This window comes from Cygnus olor, chromosome 6 (assembly GCF_009769625.2).
Source record: "Cygnus olor isolate bCygOlo1 chromosome 6, bCygOlo1.pri.v2, whole genome shotgun sequence".
Taxonomy (NCBI): domain Eukaryota; kingdom Metazoa; phylum Chordata; class Aves; order Anseriformes; family Anatidae; genus Cygnus; species Cygnus olor.
The window spans coordinates 39,078,792-39,102,197 of record NC_049174.1 but is presented as its reverse complement, the minus strand read 5'-3'; the positions used below and the strand labels follow the sequence as shown (position 1 = coordinate 39,102,197).

At 47.3% G+C, this 23,406-nt stretch overlaps 1 protein-coding gene and 3 long non-coding RNA genes across 4 annotated transcripts; 2 read left to right on the top strand and 2 right to left on the bottom strand.

Annotated features, from left to right (window-relative positions):
• The first annotated feature begins 426 nt into the window (after window positions 1-426).
• Window positions 427-1,034, top strand: RPRM (reprimo, TP53 dependent G2 arrest mediator homolog). Its single transcript, XM_040561718.1, has one exon. It carries the CDS (start codon window positions 427-429, stop codon window positions 766-768), a length of 342 nt encoding a protein of 113 aa, XP_040417652.1. The 3' UTR covers window positions 769-1,034.
• A 35-nt stretch (window positions 1,035-1,069) lies between these two features.
• Window positions 1,070-2,037, top strand: LOC121072460. The gene is made up of 2 exons (XR_005821234.1): window positions 1,070-1,149; window positions 1,236-2,037. It is a non-coding gene; the product is annotated as an uncharacterized LOC121072460 (long non-coding RNA).
• Window positions 2,038-5,497: 3,460 nt separating this feature from the next.
• Window positions 5,498-10,133, bottom strand: LOC121072459. The gene is made up of 3 exons (XR_005821233.1): window positions 10,030-10,133; window positions 6,248-9,259; window positions 5,498-6,165 (listed from the first exon to the last, which is right to left on the bottom strand). It is a non-coding gene; the product is annotated as an uncharacterized LOC121072459 (long non-coding RNA).
• Window positions 10,134-16,774: 6,641 nt separating this feature from the next.
• On the bottom strand, window positions 16,775-20,092 carry LOC121072578. The gene is made up of 3 exons (XR_005821319.1): window positions 19,658-20,092; window positions 19,400-19,458; window positions 16,775-19,003 (listed from the first exon to the last, which is right to left on the bottom strand). It is a non-coding gene; the product is annotated as an uncharacterized LOC121072578 (long non-coding RNA).
• Window positions 20,093-23,406: the final 3,314 nt, after the last annotated feature.

Below are 23,406 nucleotides of genomic sequence, written 5' to 3'. Positions count from 1 at the left end.
ACTTGCCTTAAGCCCAGCCCTGACACCCACCCGCAGAGCTCCTGTCCCCGGCCCCTCTCTCCCGAACCCTGTCCCCCAGACCCTGCGCCCCCGGCCCCCGCTCCCCATCGTCCCCCGGAGCTCTCCCCCAGCCCCCTGCCCCCGAGCCCCCTCCCGGAGCCCACCGGGGGCGGCGGGGCGGGGCGGGGGGCGCGGCGCGGAGCTGCGGGCGGAGCGGGGCAGCGCGGGGCGGCTCGGCGCGGCTCGGCACCGCTTGGCACCGCTTGGCACGGCTCGGCACGGCACGGCACCGCTCGGCACGGCACGGTTCGCCCCGGCTCGGCTCGGCACGGCTCGGTTCTCCCCGGTTCGGCCGGTCCCGGCTCGGCTCGGCTCGGCCCGGCCCGCCTGCATGCGGCGGCGGCGGCGGCGGGGCGGCCGGGCGGGATGAACGGCTCGGCGGCGGGCGGCACGGCGGCGGCGGGGCTGCTGGCGGGCGCCGGGAGCGCGGCGCTGGAGCTGGAGCGGGCGCTGCGCTGCTGCACCGCCGCCTCCGTGGTCACCGACGGCGGCGGGGCGGCGGCGGCGGCGGCGGCGGACGAGCGGAGCGTGTACATCATGCGGGTGGTGCAGATCGCCGTCATGTGCGTCCTCGCCCTCACCGTCGTCTTCGGCATCTTCTTCCTCGGCTGCAACCTGCTCATCAAGTCCGAGGGCATGATCAACTTTCTGGTCAAGGACCGGCGGCCGTCCAAGGAGGCGGAGGCGGTGGTGGTGGGGCCCTACTGAGCGCCGCCGCCCCGACACCGCCCGCCCCGACGGCTGCGGGGCCGGGGGAGCCGGGGGCAAACGGGGGCGGCCCGGGGAGCGGTTGTTGGGCAGGTGCCGAGTTAAAAGGGGCCGTGAGGGCAACAGGTCCGGCCGTTCGCCTTCCCTCCGCCTCGCCGCGGCTCGCCGTCGGGGCTCGGGGAGCGGGGAAGCGGCGGGGGCAACCCGCGGGACAGCGCCACCGGCCGGGGCCCCGCCGCCCGTCCTGGCCTGGGGCCGCCCCACAGCGCCCCACAGCCGCGCCTGGGGCTGCCCCGCGACGCCCCCGGTGCGTGGCCCCGTGCCCCCCACAAGAGAACAGTGCGAGTGCGTCCCACTGCCCGCCCGGAGGGTCGCCAACAGGTGACTTGCTACAGTCTTGCGTCGGGGGGGGGAGATATTTATGCTCTCATAAATTTTTTTTTCTCCTTCATCCATTTCCTTTATAGGGATAACAGAACATCTTTCTATGAGAGGCTTGCATAGCTGTTTATCATATCCCTGAGGGCTTGGACTGGTTGCCAGCGATAAATCAATGTGGCCACATTTGCTGAGGGAGGAGTGGAACCGGCACAAACGCTTGCTGGGGACTGCAGCAGCGGGATGGGTGCGGAAAGGCTCAAGCCCCGTAAGCTAGCTCTCTCTCTTGACACCCCGGGTCCTGGAGCAAGACTGTTAATTGTCGCTGTTTGTAATGCTGATAATAGTCGGGAAGTTTTCTGGAGGAGCTGTGGGGGCTTCAGACTGCTTGGTTTTCCCTCACTTGCTCCTGAGCTGGTGCGAAGATGGTCAAACCGCCAAATTATTATGGGTGTCGTTAGGAGATGCTATTATGAGTTTCCCCTTAGATAGACTAAGGTGAAACTTAGCATTTACAACATGCACCAGAGCTTAAAAGGGTGTGAAATAAAGCTGGAGCCTGAGACGACCTCCTGACTGTGAATAAACTTTTGGTAGAAAATGAGACAAAACAGAATTTCGCAATGTAGTATGATTCCCTAAGATGAGCAGAAATCTCAGCCGTGTACTCATTAAGGGAAAGAAAAAGAACAGATCTGCCTGTTCTCTCGGGAACAAATACGCTGTGGAATTTGTCATTAAATCAAAATAAACGTTACTAAGCTATCTATCAACTGAAACATCAGTGAGAAACTTAACCAAAACTCTCCTCCTTTCTTTACTGCTTAATGCTGCAGGAACAGAAGATAATGCAGTGTTTAAAGACAACACAATAAGAGTGAAAACTCCTAACAGAGATGTTTCACTCATTGCAAAACATCTCAAACTTTTTAACTCGCGTCACTTCACGGTAACGCAGCGCACGGCCACTGCTGCAGTCTGACTTGCAGGGAGGGCACTGCATATCTGAACATTGTTTGAGGGCTAGATTCATTATGTACTCTTTATTAGTTATAGCAAACACTTAAAGTGTAGGATGTTTTGATTAACTTTTGCCAGGAGACACAGTTTTTTCCAGCACTGTAAATCTGAGAGATGGTAAATTCCTGCTTCTGTAAGAAAATTGCAGAGTTCGCAAAGTTAGCCCAGTTGTCTCCAATCTAAGGACCGCTTCCAAGGTGAGGGCCCCTCACCCCCCCGCCATGTGCTCGAGGCTTGTTTTTAAGCTCTACAAAGAGACCTCAGTTTAGGCAGATTGGGGAAAGGGCTTTCCATCTCCATGCTGCCAAGGTGCTTGCACGCTTCCAGACCCATTGGCGTCGCTCAGGCTGCACTCTCCATCTGTACCGTGGGGACTTTGGTGCTCAGAGACCAGGAGGAGACTTGGGATATTTACAATCTACTCGGGCAGGCAGGGAGAGGACGGCATGGGGAAGAAGCATCTCGGGCAGCAGGAATGACCCTGATATCAGCTGTGGCTCACGCTGTGTGGCATGGTTGCAGGTGGCTTCCACTCATGCTGGGAGCAGTGTTTAGTGCATGCACAGCCACCAGCCTGCACACCTGAGGGGGAGCATAGGTTTCACAGCTCCCTTCACACATCCTTCCAGGGATGCATGTAGAAAAGCAGCCGGAAGGCTGCTGGGAGAGCCCTGGTCTGTGGTGCTGACCAGGAAAGCCCCACAAGCTCCTACAACAGGCTGAAACCAAACCAGCAGCGCCGTGGCTTTGATACTGACACGGGCTGCTTTCCCACCAACACCCCTCTGCAGTGTGGAAGCGTCAGGGGAAAGCGGTGCATTTGGGATAAAGCTGGTGCCCCGAGGAAGGGCTCCATCGCCTTGTAGTTGGCTTGAAGACAGTATGAACATCTGACCTGCTTCTTCATCCTTGTCCCTAGTTTATTCAGATTAAATGGTAGAATACAATCAATTTTACCACCAAAAAGGAGAATTCCCATTTCTCTGTAATGTTTCCATCCATGAAATTCCCAGAGGGACAGGAGACTCTGTAAGAGTGACCTGGCAGACCTGAACAGCTCTCTGTTGTTACTGTTAGACATGAGTTCTTCCAAATCTCAGGTTTGTCTGAAAATGCTGGCCCTCACGATGCTCTGTGGTTGTGGCAGGGCCAGGTTTTTGCAGCAGGGCCTCTCAGCAGGACTCGCACCAGGACCTCATCACAGCCTCCCAGCAGCTGTTTCAGAGACAACGAGCCCCAAAAGTTCATACAGCCCCCACCAGAGCACGGCAGCTGGAATAATTCCCTCCCTGGGCACTATTTGCAACTCCTCAGTGCCATAGGCAGGGACCTCCCCCAGCCCAGGCTGCCCAAACCCCCCCAGCCTGGCGCTGGGCACTGCAGGGATGGGGCAGCCTCAGCTAAACTACATCAGCTACTAATGTACGCTCTAAAATACATTATTAGATCAAATCTCACTTTTCTCAGGGCAAGGCTGGAGCAGTCTCACCTCAGACTGTCTCCATACCTAACACGCTGTGCTGTCTGGAAGGCAGTAACACAGCACTGCTCGCCTCGGCCTAGAGCCACAGCCAGGCCGTGCCCGTGCTCAGCCCTGCCTGTGGAGCATCAGCCAGGAGCTAGAGCCCCTTTTCTGTGTAAATACCCCGTAAACACTCCTAAAAACCCCCTTGCATGCTGCCAGCAGCCTGCCAGGTTCCACCTGATTTCTCTCTCATCCCACAACTGGTCTCCTCTTTCCTTCCAGTTAGCTGGGAGCGCAGCCTGAGAAACACGAGATAAAAGATTGCCCTCTTTCAGCTCAAAACGTGCACTAATCTTCCAGAACAAAAATCAAGAGGTATCTTAGCCACTTCCCAAACAGGCACTGAAGTGTTTTGTTCAATATTTTAAATGATACACTTATTAAAAACACTCTAGCAACTGCAGCTGCTTTTAGATAACCCTTTGAGTGTACTCGGGCTAAATTTGTCTCGATGGCTATACAATTTTAATTGTATGCTTCCCACATCTTAGTCGTAATAATAATCAAACCATGTCTGAAGTAGGCAGAAAAGGTGCACTTTAGCAGTTAAGATATATGCAAGCACAGGGCTTTACTCTGGGTTTGTATTCAGGCAAAATTCGCATTGATTTTAAAGGCAATTTAGCTTTAATAAGGAAAACAAGTCCCACTGTTTATTTGCAGTTAAAAAAAATAAAAAAAAAATCTTCACTGTAAGTGACAGGCAGAGTGCTTGCTTCTGGCTGGAGCTAGGACCCTCAGAGGAAGGGTTTCCTAAAAATATTCAGGCTCGTATTCGGATAGGCAACCCATTTGAACACGCAGCCCTAGCTGGGTTTGAGCCCATATTAATTACCATTAAAGAATGAATCATTACCAATGCTCTTCTCTCCTTCCTCCCATCACTGTTTGTGTGCGTGAACGGCTTCTGCCGTTGCCATTGATTTCAGCAGACCATGACTCGGGCTGTCTGACTGGTGTAGCGAAAGGAGCCCCGAGGGACATCAAGTCTTTCAATTCTTTTATGTTATAAAACAGCAGTGTCCTCTCCATAATTAAGGTTTAAACTTGCTGTCCAAAAATCTAATTTTCTGTTAGCTCACCATTAAAAAGTGATAGCTATTGCACATCATACTTTCATGTGTGCCCGGTGGCTGGCAGCCAGCTTTTTTTCAGACAATTCAGACGATTCTGCTGCTCCCAGTCTCCTCTGCACCGTTACTTCCTATTACTGGAATGGTGATGCAGGTTTCTTTGAAAGAAAGAAGAAAGAGAGAAGCCAGACAGCAGCAGAAAGTGTACAAAATGCAAGGGAAAAGCACCACGGACACTGAGGGGCAGAAACCTGAAACTTGATAAAAAAAGGAAAAGTTTTTGTTACATTAAAAAAGAGCCTGGTGAATCTGTCAATCCAGGTACTGCCAAAGTTGGGGAAATCAGCAGGCTTCCAAAAAGGAGTGGGTGTTCACAGGAGAGATAGAAGCACCTGCTTGGGTGGGAAAATACACACACACACACTCACATGCAAAGTTTTAGCAGCACCATCTTCTCTTTCCTCCTTCACTGAATTTAAGCCCAGAGCAAGTGACCTTGGTGGCCACACAATTCACCTACCCTTGTGGGGTGCTGGTTTCTTTTATGGGACACCTTTATTTCTTTAATGCCAAAAATTGCTTGTAGCTGAGGACCAGATGCCGTCACTGAAGAAGGAAACCAACGGAAGCCCGGACTGCTCAGGACTAAGCGTATCCATCAGCTTGGCCACTAGCAGCTGGGGACCCATTCCACAGCTCCAGAAGGTATTTTTAGCACATGGAAAAAAAGTGTCATGAGCACATGATATGAAAAATACACAAAGCAATCTATCACTTTTATGTCCTTTATTCCACCACAATCAGGTTAGGATTTTCCCCCCGCTTGCCTCCATTTCGGAGCGCCGGCAGGGCCATGCAGCAGCAGCACCGCTACGGAGCTGCTGCCCGGCTCCCGACGGGGTCTGGCTTCTGCCCTGTGCCAGGAGCTGCAGCCAGGAGCATGACGGTTGGCCCGCAGTGCCTACAACAGCCTTAGGAATGATTTTACAATATAGAAAATGTGAAAGTAAAATGTACACGCACACACAGAAGTTCAGTGGTGCATGTGCCTCGTTTGTGGATATACCGTGCAATAAATAATGGCTGGCAGCCCCGGCTCTGGTTGGGTACACAACCATCACAGCTGGCAGCTGGGACGCCCACATCAGCAGCAGCTCCATGTGAACCAGCACCGTGCCCCGGCAGCCAGGAGAGCAAACCGCATTTTGGGGTGCATTAAATATGGCACAGACAGCTGGCCAGAAGAAGAGATTAGCCCACTAGATTCAGCACTGCTGTGGCCTCACCTTGAGTACTGTGTGCGGTTCTGGGCCCCACAATATCAAAAGGATGTTAAGGTCCTTGACAGCATCCAGAGGAGGGCAACAAAAGTGATAAAAGGGAGGTGCCAGTCTCTTCTCCCTGGTAACAGTTGGCAGGATGCAAGGGAACAGCACAAAGCTGCTCCAGAGGAGGTTCAGACTAGGCAAAAGGAAAAAATTACCTTTTCTTAAGTTCCTCCAGGTAACGAATGATTTTTTTCCTTTTTATCTCATTTCTTGATTAGAATAGAAAAGTTCAGTTGGAAGGGACTTTCAAAGATCATCCAGTTCAACTGCCTGACCTCTTCAGGGCTAACCAAAAGTTAAAGCATATTATCCCCACTTCCTGTTAAAAAAAAATAAAAAAAACAGATAAATAAATGCAGGCTTCAACAAAGAACTGGAAACAAGAATGCAGAATGTGTGATACAACTCTAAAGGATAAGCTGATCAGGTAGAAAATACTTCGGAGCTCAGTCCAAAAAAAAAAAAAAAAAAAAAAAGGCTAGGCATGGAATAGAGTTATTTCTCTGGCTTGCAGGAAACTTTTGAGCATGGGAGATATCAGGCTGTGGAAGTCTCTGTTGGGAAGATATAAAATTTAGAGCAAAAGTCACAGGTAAAAGAATTTTAAGAATATATTCCCTACAGGATACTGCTGCATTCACAAAGAGCTGGACCTGCTCCTCTCCCTTGCTGCCTTAGGAAACTCCATCATTCAGTTTGCTGCTGTGCACTGCTGAAGCTACAGGAATGAGAAACACCGATCATGCTGTAAATATTAACTACACGTAAGAACTACTCAAAGGTTTTCAAACAAAGAGAACAAACAGAATTATAACCAGCAATTTCAGGACGTGGAGAAAGAAGTTGTTTTCTTTAATTCACTCTGCCAGCATCAGCCACATCTCCCCAGAAGGCTGGTGGCTGCTTGACAGCAAGCGCAGTGCTCTCAGACCCGATTGCCAATTAGGGCATTTGTGTGTGTAATGGAAATGCCACTCAAAGTGCTCAGAATACATGTTCAGTGGTTCACAAATCCATTCAAACTTTCATTAAAATCTCTTAATTATTAATGACACCTACATCTCCCTTCCCCTTTGCCAAATATAAGCTCTATGTACCAAAATGTATGTGTTCAAGATGGAAAAGATTGCTGAGATTATTTGGCACTCTTCCTACCAGATGAGTTTATGCGATGCTGTCATTCACTAAATACCCCTTCCCTGCCTCATTATGACTGGCCTGACACTGGTTCATTTGCAGGGAAATGCCCCACAGTCTAACCAGCCTCACTCCGCACCACCTGTATGAGGATTAATCCCTGTCAGTAAACATCGCCTAATTCCAGCCTGCTGATTTCCACTGGGCACAAATCTCCTTGGCATATTCATGCTGTATTAAAGAAGAGGAAATCACACAGCATCCTAAGTAATTTTTTTTTTTTTTTTTTTTTTTTTTACACACTCCATTTGTTTGCTATCACATTAGCTCCTTTTCAAATGGTACACCGTGACCATTTTTGTACACAAATAACATCTTGAATTTGAACAAAGCATGTCCACAGGATAGTCTCAAAGTGAGAAATGAATTGCTTTAGAAAAAAATACAGCATCATCGGGAAATGGAGCACAGCAGGTATTAACTAATGACACCTAAGATTTGCCATGTCCTGGCCAGACAACAAAACTGCATACATTAATTAAAAGCAGGCTTTGGGGAAAATATTATGAGCTCGTGCTGTAATGCCTGTGGAAGAGAGAGGAAGTGTGAGGCCTGGCGAGGCACTTGGCACAGCTTCAGCTCTTGAGTGCCATGACTGAAACAACTCTGGAGTCGATGAGCCAGTCATGCCCTGTACCCCAGCAACCCTCCACTCAGCCCAGGGATCTTCCCAGTTCATAAAGGGTGGCTCTAGGAAGAAAACCACAATTTCCTAGATCCTAAGTGCTGCTGGGAGCATGCATGCTCTGTGCAAATGGTGCCTGTGGAGAGCGCCAGGCACCAGAGCCATGGGCTCTGCACAAGCACTGCAGGAGAAATGCAGAACCGGCCCCGCATCTAGTGGGAGTGCAGCTGGACTGCGGAAAGCATGCAGTTACACTGCAAAAACACTTCCAATAGAAATTACATGGACATTCTCATACCATTTGCAAATGAAGATTAGGGAGCAATCGAAGCGCTGCACTATTTTTAGTGTTTATCAAAGTCCCGTGCTGTGCCGTGCTGCTCATTTCCATCGGCGCTGTGGCTGCGTACCATGTCAGGGGCGTCTGGCTCAGCTCTGGCTTTGCTGTCCAGCAGGGCAAGGAGGCAACAGCTTATGTTGTTTCTAAGCAGGGTTGCAAAGATTCATTCCTCTGATCGATTCAAAAAAGGGATTTTAGTCAGGCACCAACCAGTCAGAAAATGTTACAGCCTAGTGCTTGGAGATGAAAGTCCTACAAGAGTTGGTCCTGCTCTTAACCAACCTCAGCAGGACCGACAGCCCCGATAGCTGGTGTTGGACCATGCCCAGTCTCCTGCCAGGAGCTTCTTCACTTCATCTTAAAATGTTTCTGTCGAAATGCCAAATGAATCCCGACAGTCTGCACACGTGTACAACGCCTTGCAGCGGTTGGGGCCTGCTCATCCTCACCCTCACTGCTTGGGCCACTCGGCTTGCACGGCTGGGAGACGGTGTCCACGGGCTACAGCGCTCCAGTAGGGAAGCAACGATCAATTTAACAGTAAAGTGGGAGCTTTGTTGTTTCCAGAAGATTAGAAACACCCGTTTTCATAGGAAAGCAGGGCAAGGAGAGGTTATAACTTTCATAACACTTCAGTCCTTTCTCCACCCCTGCCTCCTCCTTGCTCACTGCTCATTGCAGGTGCCAGAGAACCTCAGTCCTACACCCTCCTCCAGCTGCAAACCCTCTTTTTATCCTTCAAGATCAGGAGCACCACTGGGTAGGGTGTACCTGGGCACGGAAAACTGGATGCTCCTATTTGTTTCGTGCCACCTCAATGAAGAAGCAAGCCCCGAAGCAAAGCACTCGGTGGCACACTCACTTAATCAGAAGAGTTCATTTGTGCTTGCAATATCCCCCAGGGCCATCACTCTCCTGAAGAGTTGCCTCCGCTACCAGCACCTCAGAGAAGTTAGCCATGCAAGGATTGCTTGGGGAGCAGAAGGAAGCAGTGACAAATTTGACCTATTTCAAACAAAATACGACTCTTTGTCTTCTCCAGAAGATACCAATCCATAACCCATGCACGTGGATTTAAGTAGTTCTGATTCACATTTTAACAAGCACATGAGTCTTGGAAAGAGCGTACCAAGGAGCAGTAAGCTGCTTGTTTGTGGTGATAACGTCTCTGTAGGTGCACATTGAAATCTATTCATGCACCATAGAGGGATGAGTATCATCATTCTGTCTTCCTTTAATAACCCATTTTTTAATTAGATTATGTCTAGAAAAATATTAAATAATGAGGTTAATTTGTTTCCTATCTATGGAGATTCAGCACAACAGTTCCAATGGCTAGTTATCCTCAGTGTTCAGAAATTACACACTGTTTTTGTCTGAATATATCTCATGTCACTCATTGATTTCTTTCTTACATTTTTTTCCAGTGACAGGCTCTGCATTACCAATTCCCATTTTATGAATGAGACTTGCAAGCTCTAAGCCTTGGACTTTCTTGCAATTAACCACAAGACATATTTTTGTAGTGTAACTGCGTTCATAGAACTTATTTGAATCTCTGCCAACTAATTGGCATCTTCTTTTTAAATTCAGGATGCTGGAGCCAAACACAATGTTCCAATAGCAGCCTCACTGAAGTGAACACAGAGGCAACACAACCTCGCTGACACATAAATCTGTATTCCTCTGTTTAAAAAGTGCATGGGTGTATTTTGAACAAAAAAGAGCAAATGCATATTTGTTCTCTTGGCCACAATGTCACAATTCTCTCTTACCTTCTGCTGATTAAATTGCCGTGACAAAGAAGCCCTTTCAAAACCAGGGTTCCACAGACACAGTCCAAGACCCTGTAAGTGTAGCCTGCTTTATTCATCCTTAAATAAATTTTGAAAGCTAAACAAGTTAAACATCAAAATGCACATTGTATCAAGGGTAAAGTGTGGCTGATAATTTCTATCCTGTAGAAAGCCATATGGATCATCAGCAGCTGTATTGGCCTTTTGTAATTCATGATTTGAAAGTTTTGCCATTCCCCTACCATGCCTTGGATGCATGGATGGATGGATGTGAAATTTAATTCTATACCTCTGGGGTTCTCCAAGTGGGCTAGAGCTTGTTCAGGCAACTTTAAGAGCCGTTAGCTAGTTCATTACTTATTTTCAGGACAAATTTGTTTAATGTTTCTGCCTTTGCCCCCTGTGACTAACAGCTGTGTTGCTCCTATCTAGTAATCTAATAACAATACCATAGATAGTATTCTTTAAGAAAACACTTAAAAAAAAAAAAGCTTTGCTGCACTTAATTCTGCATGCCTTTTTTCCTTCTTTTACCACAGTGACTTCAATTCTTACAGTAAATACATGGCTTCCTTATTTAAGATAGGCTTTTATGCAGCTTTCTAGAGGTCAGGGTCATTTTTTACAGTGGGGTACGTGCAAACAATCCCAACAGCAGTCCTACAGTTCGTGCTGGAAAGGAAATTGAGGACTGTACACCGTTTCCCCTCAGCTGGCTGTCCTCAGAGAGACAGATCCCAGAGGAATTCAGACACACGGCCCAGGCGCCTGTGAGGGGTTTCTGAGCAGCTTTAGGGCAGCAGCCACGCTGTTCTCTCCTAGCTCCAGCTCCTGCCCATCTCCATCTTCCTTCTGGGGAAGGCAAAGACAAAACATCTGGCCAGCTGTGCTCTCCTGCAGATATCCCTGTGCTGCCTCGCAAGTGTCCGGTTACATCCCTGCTACACCAGCTTGGAGCACAGCATTAAGCGTAATGGCATTGCTGGGGCTGTTCCCAGCCACGATGGCATTCTGATTTCTGCAAACAAAATGCTTTCCAAAGGTAATATTTGAGCACTGAGATTAATCCACACCTGATACATCCCTGCTTCTCCAGAGACGCAATTTAGTATTGCGGCTGCAAAACAGGGATAACACACCACTATATCTCCCATCTTTGAACTGTGACATACTTAACAAGATCTCTGTGGTATAATTATTTTATTTCAGAAAAAAATGCAGTTTGTTCCTTCCAAATCTAAGAGAAAAAACTAATCACCAAGTAGAAAGTAAGTGTATCATGCATTCCTTTTGGAAAAGCTAAAATGCAACACAAAGTTTGGCACATAATTACAGCATCATGCTACACTAGCCTTCCAGTTCAGATTTTGTTCACTTCTAGTACAGTTTAGAAAAATGATTGATAAGATGGAGACTTTAATCCAGCACAGCTATGACTTAATGAGACCGTAAAACAGACATACTGCATCGCTATAACCTCTTGATAGGAGTACACCACAAAGCACCTCTGACAATACGCCGGAGGCAGAGTTAATTTAAGTCATCGTTTGCTCAGCCACCTGGGTGCAGCTGCCCTCATTTGCGTTGTGAAAGCCCCAGCTCGGTGGCACAATGATTTTGTTTGGGGTGGAAATCCAAAGTGGGAAAATGGAAACGTACGAAAGGCAAGTAGCAAAGTACATCCCAGGGAAGTGGGATATGTGCAGTTGAAAGAGAAATGTTAGAATGGCTCCAAAGGTGATGGATAGCCATACTCACGTACCAGGCACTCTTCCAAAGAACAGCAATCCTGGAAAAATTCCTCCCAGAGAGAGGGATGTCTACGGCACAGCCCTGGGTCCTTTTACAGAGCTGTCCTGCAGGGCATGAGGAGATGGGAAGGGGCTGAATGAAGGCTCCCTTAATGCTCTAAAAAAAAATCCCCTTACTGCCAGCCAGGGCAGGTGGGAGGCAACGAGGAGTCATTTTCTGGCAGGGTGAAGGCCAGAAAACCCACTAGCAGCTGGCCCTCTGGGATGGGACAGGAGGACAAGATTCAGGAAGGTAAAGACATATTCAAATGAAACCGAGTTTTGCAGTTTTGTGAGATAATAAGAAAAAACAGGCCTGCATTTAGGAAACAAGAGCTGGCTGAAATATCTAGAACAGGCGGACAATGTATGCAAAATGGCCACAGGTAAAGCTGCTGCAACTAATTCGTGCCATTACGGATGGACCTGTCACCAGAACTGACACTGCAAATTGAAGTTGGTGTTCTCTCCCCAGCCATACCAGTATCGGCTGTATTAAATCCGTATTTAAAATAGGCTGGTGCATGTAGGACCAAAATAAATGGCCCAGCACACTGGTAACAGCTTCCTACCTGCAAACCCTCACCTCCAGTTCAGCCTGGAGAGCTCTCCTCTTGCACTGCCACTGGTGACCTCAGGAAACAAGATGAAAGTACACAATATAAAAATAAAAAGTTTACTATGTGCCCAAGTCCTGGACGGTAGGGATGTAAACGTTCCATGCAGGAAAGGGACTGCGCAAGAAAATGGATTTAGGGGGGGGATTAGGGTAAAAAGACATATATATATATATATATATATATATATACTTTTTCCTCAAGTGGAATTATTGACCTACAGAACTTACTGCACAGAATATTTGCACTGCTGCAGACTGTGTGCACACAGCCACATGCACAAAAACACATCCTCATGACCTGGGTGGTTATCCTCATCCTCATAACCTGGGTATTTTCTCCCCCTTCCTCTTTGAGGAGGGGGGGGGGAGTGAGAGAGCGGTTGTGGTGGAGCTCGGCTGCCCACCCGAGTAAAACCACCACAGCAAGGAGAAGGGAAAGGTTCTGAATGCAATTAAATATTCTTGCATTTCTCCAGCACTTTGGTGCTCGCCAGCTGTGAATTGGCAAAGCCCAATTCCGTGGGTGCACATAAACACCTGCAGTGCCGACACGGCCTCGCTGGGACCTGCACGCCTCCATTGCCAACCAGAAACCTTGGAGAGCCCTGAAAAGTTCTGCCAAATTTCATGCAATTATGTAAGGAACAGGGGTAAGCACAAGTTGCCGGTACGTGACATTTTAATTACCGGGCTCAGCAATTTACTTCACTAGTATTTCTGCAGTGTCTCTCTGTTTGACCCGAAGAGCAATTTGGGGGATAGCAGGATAATGTATATGGATTTTGCATTGAAAATGGCTACGCTGTTCATTATATTTTCTGGGCTCCATTTCTCTAATGAGTGATAAATTTTATTCTCTATACTTCAATAGGAATTTGGCATGAATATTTATCCTAGATAAGTAAAATTTCTACATGCATGCTGAGAAAGAAAAATGGAGCCTGATGGTACTGAGATGGCTTTGATGATGAGCAGTTTTCATATCAGCCATCAGCTTCAAGTAATAATTGCAGGAGAGATGCTTGTAGCCAGCAGCAGACCAGACTTGCTGTTACAGTCCAGAGAAACAGCTAATGCTCCGATAAACCCTTTGTCATCCGTAATAATAAGTGACTCAGAAGGGATTAAGTTTTACTGCCCAACCCAAAATCAGCAGTCCCTGGACTGCATATCCTCAGGTGCTTAAAAAAATAGAGCAGAAAATACAAGCAGAGAGTATCGCCTACCCAGTGATAGCTAATTAACCAGGTGCAATGAGAGATCCATTATCTTACCTTTAATGCCAGGAGATGGGAAAAGTGAGCAAAGGAGTCCAGAGGACCAAATGTGAATTTAAAAAAAAAAAAAAAAAAGGCTGGAAAGGGAGAAGAAAAGTGTAAAATACCAGCTGCACCAAGTGCCACTGCAGTAAGGCAGATCCCTGCACCACCCCAACCCCTTCCTGTGGTAGTTAGCTCGTGGGGAGTGTCCTCGTCCCCCTAAAACACCATCACCTGTTCCCAGCACACACCCGTACCCCTGGAGCCCACTGCTGCTGCGACTCAGGCATCCAGCTCATCCTCTCAAAGCAGAACCAAGAAACTGGTGGGCTGGAATCGCCCCTATTTATGCAAGGGGATGTTTAAAGGAGCCCTTCCAAGGCTTCCAGCTGCATATGTAAATTGTGATGAGTGCTGTTATTAATAACAGCAAAGGGACTGGGAGGCTTTCTGCGGGGTTCGAGGCATGTGCCTTGTGAACTCTTTAAAGTGTTTTTAAGCAAACAAAATGTGATATAACCAGCCATTTCCAGCAGAACAGACCAGGCAGTGCAGATTGCCCACAAAGCTACCAGCTGGGGTCGTGCTGCCCCTTGGGGTGCAGGGGGCCGGGTACTGCACACACACGGGACCAGACTTCAGCCCATGCCCCAAGAGCTGTAAGAGAATGGGCACGTACAGCTTCTCGCTCGTCATTTTCCTCCATCCACATCTCGACTCCTTCTGCTTGTGGAATGGCTAGATTGAGAGCATGAGTCAATTGGCCATCGGTACGATTTCTTAAATTGCTCCCGTCTTTTATTCTTTGTGATGCACTTCATTCCTTAGCTCAAGACCTCGTTTTGCAAATGTAGGGCAACTTAGGGCTCTACTACAAAAGGAGCAAGTTCAGCAGCGTCCTTGGTGTGTCTGTTGGATGGCACCCGGGCTATCTGACAAGCAGTGAGCCATCTTCTGCCACTGCCTGAGATTTTTCATAAGGCTCATGCAAACACAGCTTCCTACAGGTCCTATTGCATTTTTAGAATCATCACTGAATTTCATGGAAGAAATAATGTATTTTGCCTAATTAGAAATCATTAATTTGAGGGAACAGATGGAAACTGTTTGTCTGTGAGACAGAGATCCGTAGTTTGCTCTGTGAAGGATACGTTGCATCTGTGCAGCGCACACAGCTTTCAGCTCCTCGCTACCGCAGACTTTGCAGCACTTATTTAAAGACCATTTGCATCGGGGCAAACACTACAGAAGGAGCTTAAGGCATTTACATACCGGAGTGCTAGGGAAATTTGTCATCAGCCTCCTTGATGCTTTTGAAAATACCGTCATACCATTTCGGGCAATGCTGCCATTCTTCATGAGTCTGGTGGCCGCTAATGCAAACCCTTGAGAGCAAAACATATTCTGCCCCTGTCCGCAGCATACTATTATTTAATCGGTCTCTAGCAGTTTTGGTAGGAATAAATAAATGGACTATTTCTGAGAATGACACAGCCTTTTCCTTCAACTGCAAAGGGTCTTACGGTTTTGGACAGTGGTGTAGGAAAAATGACCTTTTCCTTACCAGTGGGACAGGGCTCCTGCCATGCCGTTGTAATTGTGTTTCTCCCCCTAAGTGTCTGGCCAGGTTGGAATCGCTGTGGACCACAGCCGTAGCAAAGCTTAAGAGCTGAACTCTTCGTCCAACAGGTTGTCATGTTCATTTTTAATTGCTCATGAGAAAGTCAAGATCTAGGAGAGTGCATGCAGTGTCTTATGCCGGTATGTTCACGTCAGCACATCCTTGTAAGGTGATAGCCACCTCTGGATCCCACCTCTGCTCCCTGGGGGGACAAGGGGACAAAGGAGGCGTGGTGCTTTCAAAGCTTGGTGCAGGACAGTCACAACTCATAGCACGACGTAGGCTAAATGCATTGCTGATCGCCACTGCAGCTGTGGGTAGGTCTGCAGACCTCAGGGGCAGGCCCAAGCAGCACGTCTGCCTCGATGCTTCGGGAAGATGTCATTTCACGGGACTTCAGCAGAGCCAGCACATCCCCCAGGGGCTGTACAAGGGGGCACCCATGACGTCCACCCTGTCTGTGCCCAGATACATCGTGTGGCAGTGTTGTAGCACAGCAGCTTTACAGCAAAAACAGCATCCTCCTTTAATTCTTCTTTCTCCTCTTGTGAAATGCCCAGACTCGCCCTGCACCCTGCATGTGCTGGAACAAGAGCAAGTGACCGATGGCTCTGGCAGCCCACGTGTGGGAGGTCACTGCTGCCTTGGGGCACAAGGACCACTATCTCCATCCTGGAAACAACGCTTGCCCCATGAGGACTGGGGTGATGAAGAACACAGTACTGCTCAGTAACCTTACATATCCCTCCAGTGTGAAGAAAAGTGCATTCCTCCTCTAAGTTATATAGAAAGAGATTTTAAGTAATTTTTATTTATTTATTTATTTTTAATTTTATTCTTGGGATAAGAGAGCTACTGTTCTTTGGAAATAGAACCTGAGTGCTGGCAGGCCATGGTGCCAGGCCAGCACCTGCCAGGTATTTTTCTCCAGTTTCCGAACATGCAGATTAGGCCTCTATGGCTACTATCTGAACTGTGTTAAAGTAGGAAAAATAAAAATAAGAGGAAAACAAGGAGGTTTGGGGCAGGCAGCCTGCGGACTGGAGATTTTAGTCATATTTCATTCTAAACTGAAAAATAAGCTATTATTGTGTGGCCTACGGAAAAGGATTAGAAATTGTCCAGGATATAGAAGAGAAAAATAAAAGACAGATCTTATGACAGAAGAAAAATGAACAATAACAAAAACCCGCTATTGTCCAGCTCTCTGAGGAAAAGAGGTGGCAAATCCATGCTTTCAGAGGCTTTTTGCTGAGTATAATGTAATTTCTCAGGCATGCTGCTGTCTGATAACCATGGATGAAGTGTTTGTTTCGGAAGAATTTGGCATGGTCAGAAAGCTGTGCATAAGGCAGGCTCACATAAACTGATTAGCACCAAGAGAGGAATGGAGATGCTATCTCTGCTGCGAGCACAGCTTTCCGAAAACCTCCCTGTAATAATTATACTGGCTCTCAAACACAAAGCCCCGCAGACAGCCTGCTCCGAGCTGGGTTAAAAAACACAGATCAGAAGTTGATTCAAAGCACAACTCATTAGCACACGTGGTGACAGAGGAGTGAAAACTGAGGTGTCTGTGAAGAGCACTGAAATCAGAGCACCATTCGTCAGTATGCGCCCACGGCCCAGGCTCTGTCCATCACCCTCGCCTGAAGAGGGACAGGCTGGTCTCAAAACGAGCACCATGAACGAGGTTGCCTCTTGGATTAGTGCTTAATTTTGGTATCTCTTTAGTAAAGTGCGCGTGTAATCCCCAGGGGACTTCTGAGTTAGAAATTGTGTACAGCTTTGTGTCATTACGCATTTAAACACATTGCTCAGTTTCAGAAAACTGCTTTTCCAGGCATAATGCTTATTTTTAAACGGAGTCCAATTAGTCTTTGTTAGAATGTGTTTGATTTGGTAGCGTGTTTCAAGCAGTAGAAATTCTTAAGACTGACCTAGTTTAAAGTAAAGACTAAAATAAATCACAGAGTTAAAAGGTTGTTTCGGAAAAACTATGAGATGTCTGGAAAACACTCTAATTACAGACAATTTTTAATTCGTAGTTTCCCATCAAGGGTCACATTTCACATTTGGCTGCATACCTTTTTAGAAGCAAGAGCCTGCGACTCCACAAATTTTCACAGGACAGCAGCAGCTCTTGGATAAACTGATAGAAAATTACGCAGACATTGACTAGACATCTAGTCAGACTGGAAGCATTTTTTTTATAATCAGACAGTTTTCCAACAGCCACACACAGGAGCAGATGAAATGCCCAATGTGGATACCAGCAGAGTGGTTTCCTTGGCAATTGTAACTATGCAAAAGACTTTGGTTTCCTTCTCTCTGCTAATATAAGCAAATATTTAAGCCTATCAACTGATCTATAAAGGTTAGTTCAATTAAAATCAGGTCACCTCATTATAATTTGAAATCACAGGACTGCATCTGGAAAAAAAAAAAACATGCAAACATATACAAATCTCTGAGCATTTTAGCAATCTGATGGACTTGGACTGGATTGTTCCTTGCTTACATTGTTGCATGTTTTCACTCTGATTTATTCAGAATAAAGAAGCCCTAACAGTCAAGGGCAGACCTGGGAAGAGTTGTGTCGACCCAAACTGGACGAGCCCAAGGTGGTTCCTGCCTGAAGGCTGAGCTTCCCGGCGCCAGCTGCCCCACGGCTGTCCCACAGAGCTGGTCTGGCACACGAGACACATCTGGTTCGGTTGTTGTATAAGGGGATGGGCAAGTTTTTTGGTAGCAAATTTTTTTTATCACTAAGATCACAGCAAAAATGTAAAAGTGCTAACTGACAAATTCAGTAATAAAAAGGTGGCATATGACTAGTGCTTCCCATACAAAAATATCTACATTTTCATGTCTGTAATTACTTGAATGAAGTATATGCATAATTTATTTTTGCCTGTCAGTTTTAAGTAGAAATGGTCTTCTTGCACCTCTTACACAACTCATATGTAAAAGTTCCTGCTTCAAGCCCGATGTGAAAACACATGCACTTGTCTGCCACCACAAGCAGCAGCTGATGTAAGCAGCACGGTGCCGTGTATTCAGAGACAAATGGTGTCAGAGGCACCGAAGCAGTGCTTCAGGTGCTTCTAATCAAAGCTGGTCATGCCACAGAAGAATGGGGCTGATCACTTTGTCTGAAGGAGATGGAAGCTGGTCCTGGCCCCTGCACTGAGGGCTCATGTTCCTGGAGGGAGGCTCTGAGCAGATCATTTCCCAAGCACAGATGCACATTGGCAGGTACAAACACTTGATCAGGGCTTATTAAAGATAATTATTTCTTATGAATAACTTGTCAGACTGTCCCCGTTTTGTCTTTTCAAGAACACCAGCTGCCTGGAAGTGATCACCTTTTCGCATCGCTTTTGCATTCCTTTAGTATGACTCAATGGAAACAAAGAGCTGATGCAGGACATTAATTAATAGAATTAAACAAGGACCTCACTTTCCCTTCCACTGAAGGAGAAGGCAGAACTCACAGCTGAGGAGACGGGGCATCGATGAGCGCTGAGTCCTGGTGGGACAGCCCCAGTGACACCGTGAGTGCCTCATCCTTGAGCACGAGCCCACCCCAGTGAAGAGCCCTGGCCTGGTTTTGTCGTTACATGGGATGGATGAGGTTTTCTTGGCTCCATGCCTCTGCCAGCTGAGAAGTAAAGCCAAAGTCGATTATTATTGCTACTTTTCTGAAGCACGTATTAAATCTCAGACTTCCTACATGATGTTTTAAAATGAGCTCTCTAGCTAACTTCAATTAAAAGGAAAAAAAAAAAGTGTCTAGATTCGATTGGCTACTTTGTCATTGGATATAATTAACAACCCTACACGGTAAGCTTGGAAAATGACTGGCAAAGCCAGAGCAATAGCAAAGCTCACCAAGTACTGTTGGAGATAGCCTACATTAACATGCTTTTTTTTTTTTTTTTTTTATCTCCTTGATCTGTGCCTTTCATCAATATCTCTACTGGTATTCTTCATGTCGGACGCTATAAATAAACAGTTTTTTTTTTCTGGATATCCCAGCACATTTCCTGGAACTTACAGCAGCACCAGGGAGCATGCCACCACAACCCCAGAGGTTCCCAGAAAGTTAGTCAGGATCTGTAAAAAGAGATGAATAGAATATTTTTATATCAATTAACAGAAAACCACAACAGGCTTAATACTGCTAAGTCATCCCTTTAACCTTCTCATCAGTCTAAGACCAGGGCTTTGACCAAAAGTATTTTCTTCATACTCAGACCCTAATTTCTGTCTCCTCACCTCATCTCGCTGTTAATATTTTGTCTTGCATACTTACCACTTCCACAGACAGCTCTTGGACCACCTTGCTCAGGTCCATTGTGGATCCTCACCATCATCCTGCTGCTTTGGGGCACCTGAGGGGTCGACCAGTGATGTTGCCATGAAAGATTTACAGGAACAGCTCTGCTCAGAGCAGGATGCATGTGTCCGACACCTCCCACTGACCTTCCTGCGCGTAATTCAGGGGGAGCTGGTAGTCATTCAGGGTGGTGAACAACTGCATATCTGCATCACTGCTACTGGCAGGGTTTGCAAAGCCACACACCCGTCACCCTTTGTCACACCCACTGAAGCAAAGAGCAGGGCACGAATAATTCACCTCTCTGGCCCCAGCGCCTGCTCCTGTGGCACCACTATGAGTAGAATATAATGTTACAGGGAAAAGTGGCAGCACCGTCCTCGTGCTTGGTGGTGCTGCGATGGTGCACGGTGGGCTCATGACAACCCACCCAGCAGCAATGCGGAGCAGAGCAGAAATGGGTTTGCATCTGCTGTATTGAATTAAGGAGCAGAATGAGTCGTGCCTGCAGCAAATGGACTGATTAGTGGCAGCACACCCAGAAGGCTCCTCCTGATTTCTGGGTGATTAGGATGTTTTGCTAAGACTTTTAGCAGCCTCCAAGGACCTGTTTAACTTGCAGTGAAAAAGAAATGACCCAAACACCAGAATGGGCTGCATTTTATGGGAAGAGGGCAGAGCTCGCCTGGTGGGTACCCCGGAACGGGGCCACAGGGATATCAGCTGCTGGTTTGTGACCCAGAGACAAAAGCTACAAAAGTGAATTTACAAAAATGTAAGTGCCTGCAAGCTGGTTTTATGGAAAAAAAAAATGGTCTCTTCAGGCACAGAGAAACAGAAGACAAGCCTTCCCCGCACAGCACACTGCTCCTATTTATCCTACAGAAAGTAAGATTACTGCCAAGTACACAAGATATTAGCTACAAGCCTGATTTTTGGTCATTATCATGACCATGAGTTACAAAATAACATCTAGTCATTTATTCTAAGCGTTTGGCACAGTAACTGAGGTCTGTGGGCAGGCTGGATGCAGAGCCTGCGATGGCTTCTCCTGGAGATCACTAGGGCTGATTAGTTCCCTAATTCCTGCGATTATTAACCCTAATGAAATCTTGCTCTCTAATAGCTGCATAGCTATTGATTTTTAATTGCTTTGTTTGTGCCTTGAATTGATTGATAGCAATTCGGGATGGCGCACGCAGCAGGAAGAGTTACTCACCGCCCGCAAAGGAAGGGCCGGCACAGCAGTGGGGCGCTGCGGGACCTCAAGTGGTGCCAGGGGCGGTTTAGCCTGGATATCAGGAAGAATTTCTTCATGGAGAGGGGGGATTGGGGTTGGAACAGGCTGCTCGGGGAGGTGGTGGAGTCCCCATCCCTGGAAGTATTTAAGAGACATGTGGACGTGGTACTTAGGGACATGGTTTTGTTATGGACGTGGGAGCGTTAGCTGACGGCTGGATTTGATGATCTTAAGGGTCTTTTCCAACCAAAATGAGTCTGTGATTTTACCTATTTCATAAACAAAACTCCAAGCTTTAAAAAGTTCACACATCAGTATATTTTCTTCAGCTGCAATAATCATCAGGTTAAATAGAGAGGCTGTACTAAAGAGCATAATTAGAGAATGAAAAGAGTTCCAACATCCAACATATCCCACAACAGGAATGAATTTTTCTAAGATTTCTGTCTTTTATTTAGAGGATACATGAAAATCACCTTCTCCTTCTTCTTTCCTCTTCCAATTTCTAATGAAATAGTGTAATATATACACCACAGCAGAGTGTCCGGACTGTTTTTAACTTGAAGCAAATCAAGCACTGCCTTTACCTGACAAAGGGAAGCAGGAGAACCACGGGGAAGCACAGATTTTTGGCTTTTGTGCTTTCTGCAGTGGGGGCGGGAGAGGAGGTGATGCTGGGGGCAATCAGGACTTTCCTCCCTGCACCCATGTGCACCGGGGCTGCCCAGGGGCACCAGTACAGAGACGGGAAATTTTTACTGGAAACCACGTAAAGTCAGCAGCAGTCCAGCTGCCTGGGAGAGTCTGCAGCACACAGGTGCCTATCGCCAGGGCACGCTTCTGCCTTCTATATGGTTTGCATGCGTTTGAAATAAGCCCTACAAGAAAAAGTCAGAGTGCACAGCAGAAGGGGCCTCACAGCAATCATACTGCATGGATCAGCCCGTGCTGGCCGGCAGTGGCAGCCCTCCATGACACACATTTACCTCTCCAGCTTTGCTCCTGCACGGCGAGGCCCAGCCTGCAGCTGGGAGGGCACAGACATGCATCAAGTGCACATGCAAAAACCCCAAATTCATCACAAATGAGAGGGGCAGGGTAAACGGTGCAGTCCCTTCATCTTTCCATTCTAAAAGCTGCCTATCCTCTCCTGATTTTAACAAATCCGCATTACTACTCAGTTTCCCATTGACAAAGTAATGCAGGTGCCGTGATGCCAGAGCCCCTCAGCCCCTTTGGGTTTCAAAGCAGGATGCTTTTAGCCTTGGAGCTGGAGCCCCTGCACCCTGCAGGGAAGAACATCATTGTCTGATTGGAAGATCCTCCCTTCTATTGCAAATCTTGCTGAGACTTCCAACTTATAAAGCAGAGACAAAATTTAAGAAATCTCCTAGAGTAATAGCTGGCAAGTTACTATACATACAGCAAAACTTATTTATATCTGGATTTCAGGAATTAATTTAATTTTCTTTCTCATGCTTGCAAGATTAAATAAAAAGCAATTTATATTCCCCATAAATATGAATTACTGTGTGTTTCATTTTGACATTTTATGCAAGAAAGTATTAATGTAGACTCGTTTGGGTCAGACTACTTCCATGCTGCCTCCACAGATAAAACTGCTTGCTCATTGCACTTGGATTCAGCAAACTGGGAGAAAACCAGGAGGGTTTTTCCTCCTTTTCAGTTTCAGCAGTCGTTAACACTGGCTCTTTGTGCTCGTTTTACTGTCATCCTGACCTGGGGACACGAGGACTGCTGGGGTCAGCACGACCATCTGCAGCCAACCTGCCCTCACAGCTGCCTCGTGCCTGTCCTGCCTGCATGGGCGTGCTGGGGGTGCACGTGTGGGACAGCGGACAGGAGGGGGGCAGAGCCAGGCTCTGCTTTATTGGGATTCTTAGGGGGACCAAAAAAAAAAAGGAAAAAAAGAAAAAAACATTCCTTGTCATTTTTTAAGCAGGGATGTGAGCACCTTGCACAGAGCATGGTAAGAACAGGGGAGGCACTTGCAGCATCCTCAGCCAGACTCTGCCGGTGCTGCTAACACAGACTGTCCTGCAAACCAGAAGCTGGCTCTGCTGAAGTGAGGTCTCCACTGCTGTAATGGAAAATTTCCCCTGGGGCCAAGCAAGATGCTTCTTTTTGTACTTGTCTGAGACTGCTGTGCATTCATTAGCTTCTCAGAATTGAGGTTTTTCGGTGGGTAGTTACGAGCAAGTGCTGCAACAGCCGTGCTGCCAGGACCAAGCCCCAGCAGCACAGTACAGCATACCCTTCCTCCTCTTCCCCGAATTCCTCTCTCTGCACCAGCTTGGCATCCTGCACTGGGCACCCACCTCCTGCAGAATCCCCGCGCCGGGGGGATGGAGCTGGGAGCTGGGGGACCGAGCATGGAGCTGGGAGCCCAGCTGGGAGCTGGGCTGAGGGCACAAAACCTTCCCTTCCTCTTGTGTTCCCCCAAATCAACATGAGCAAAAAGAGT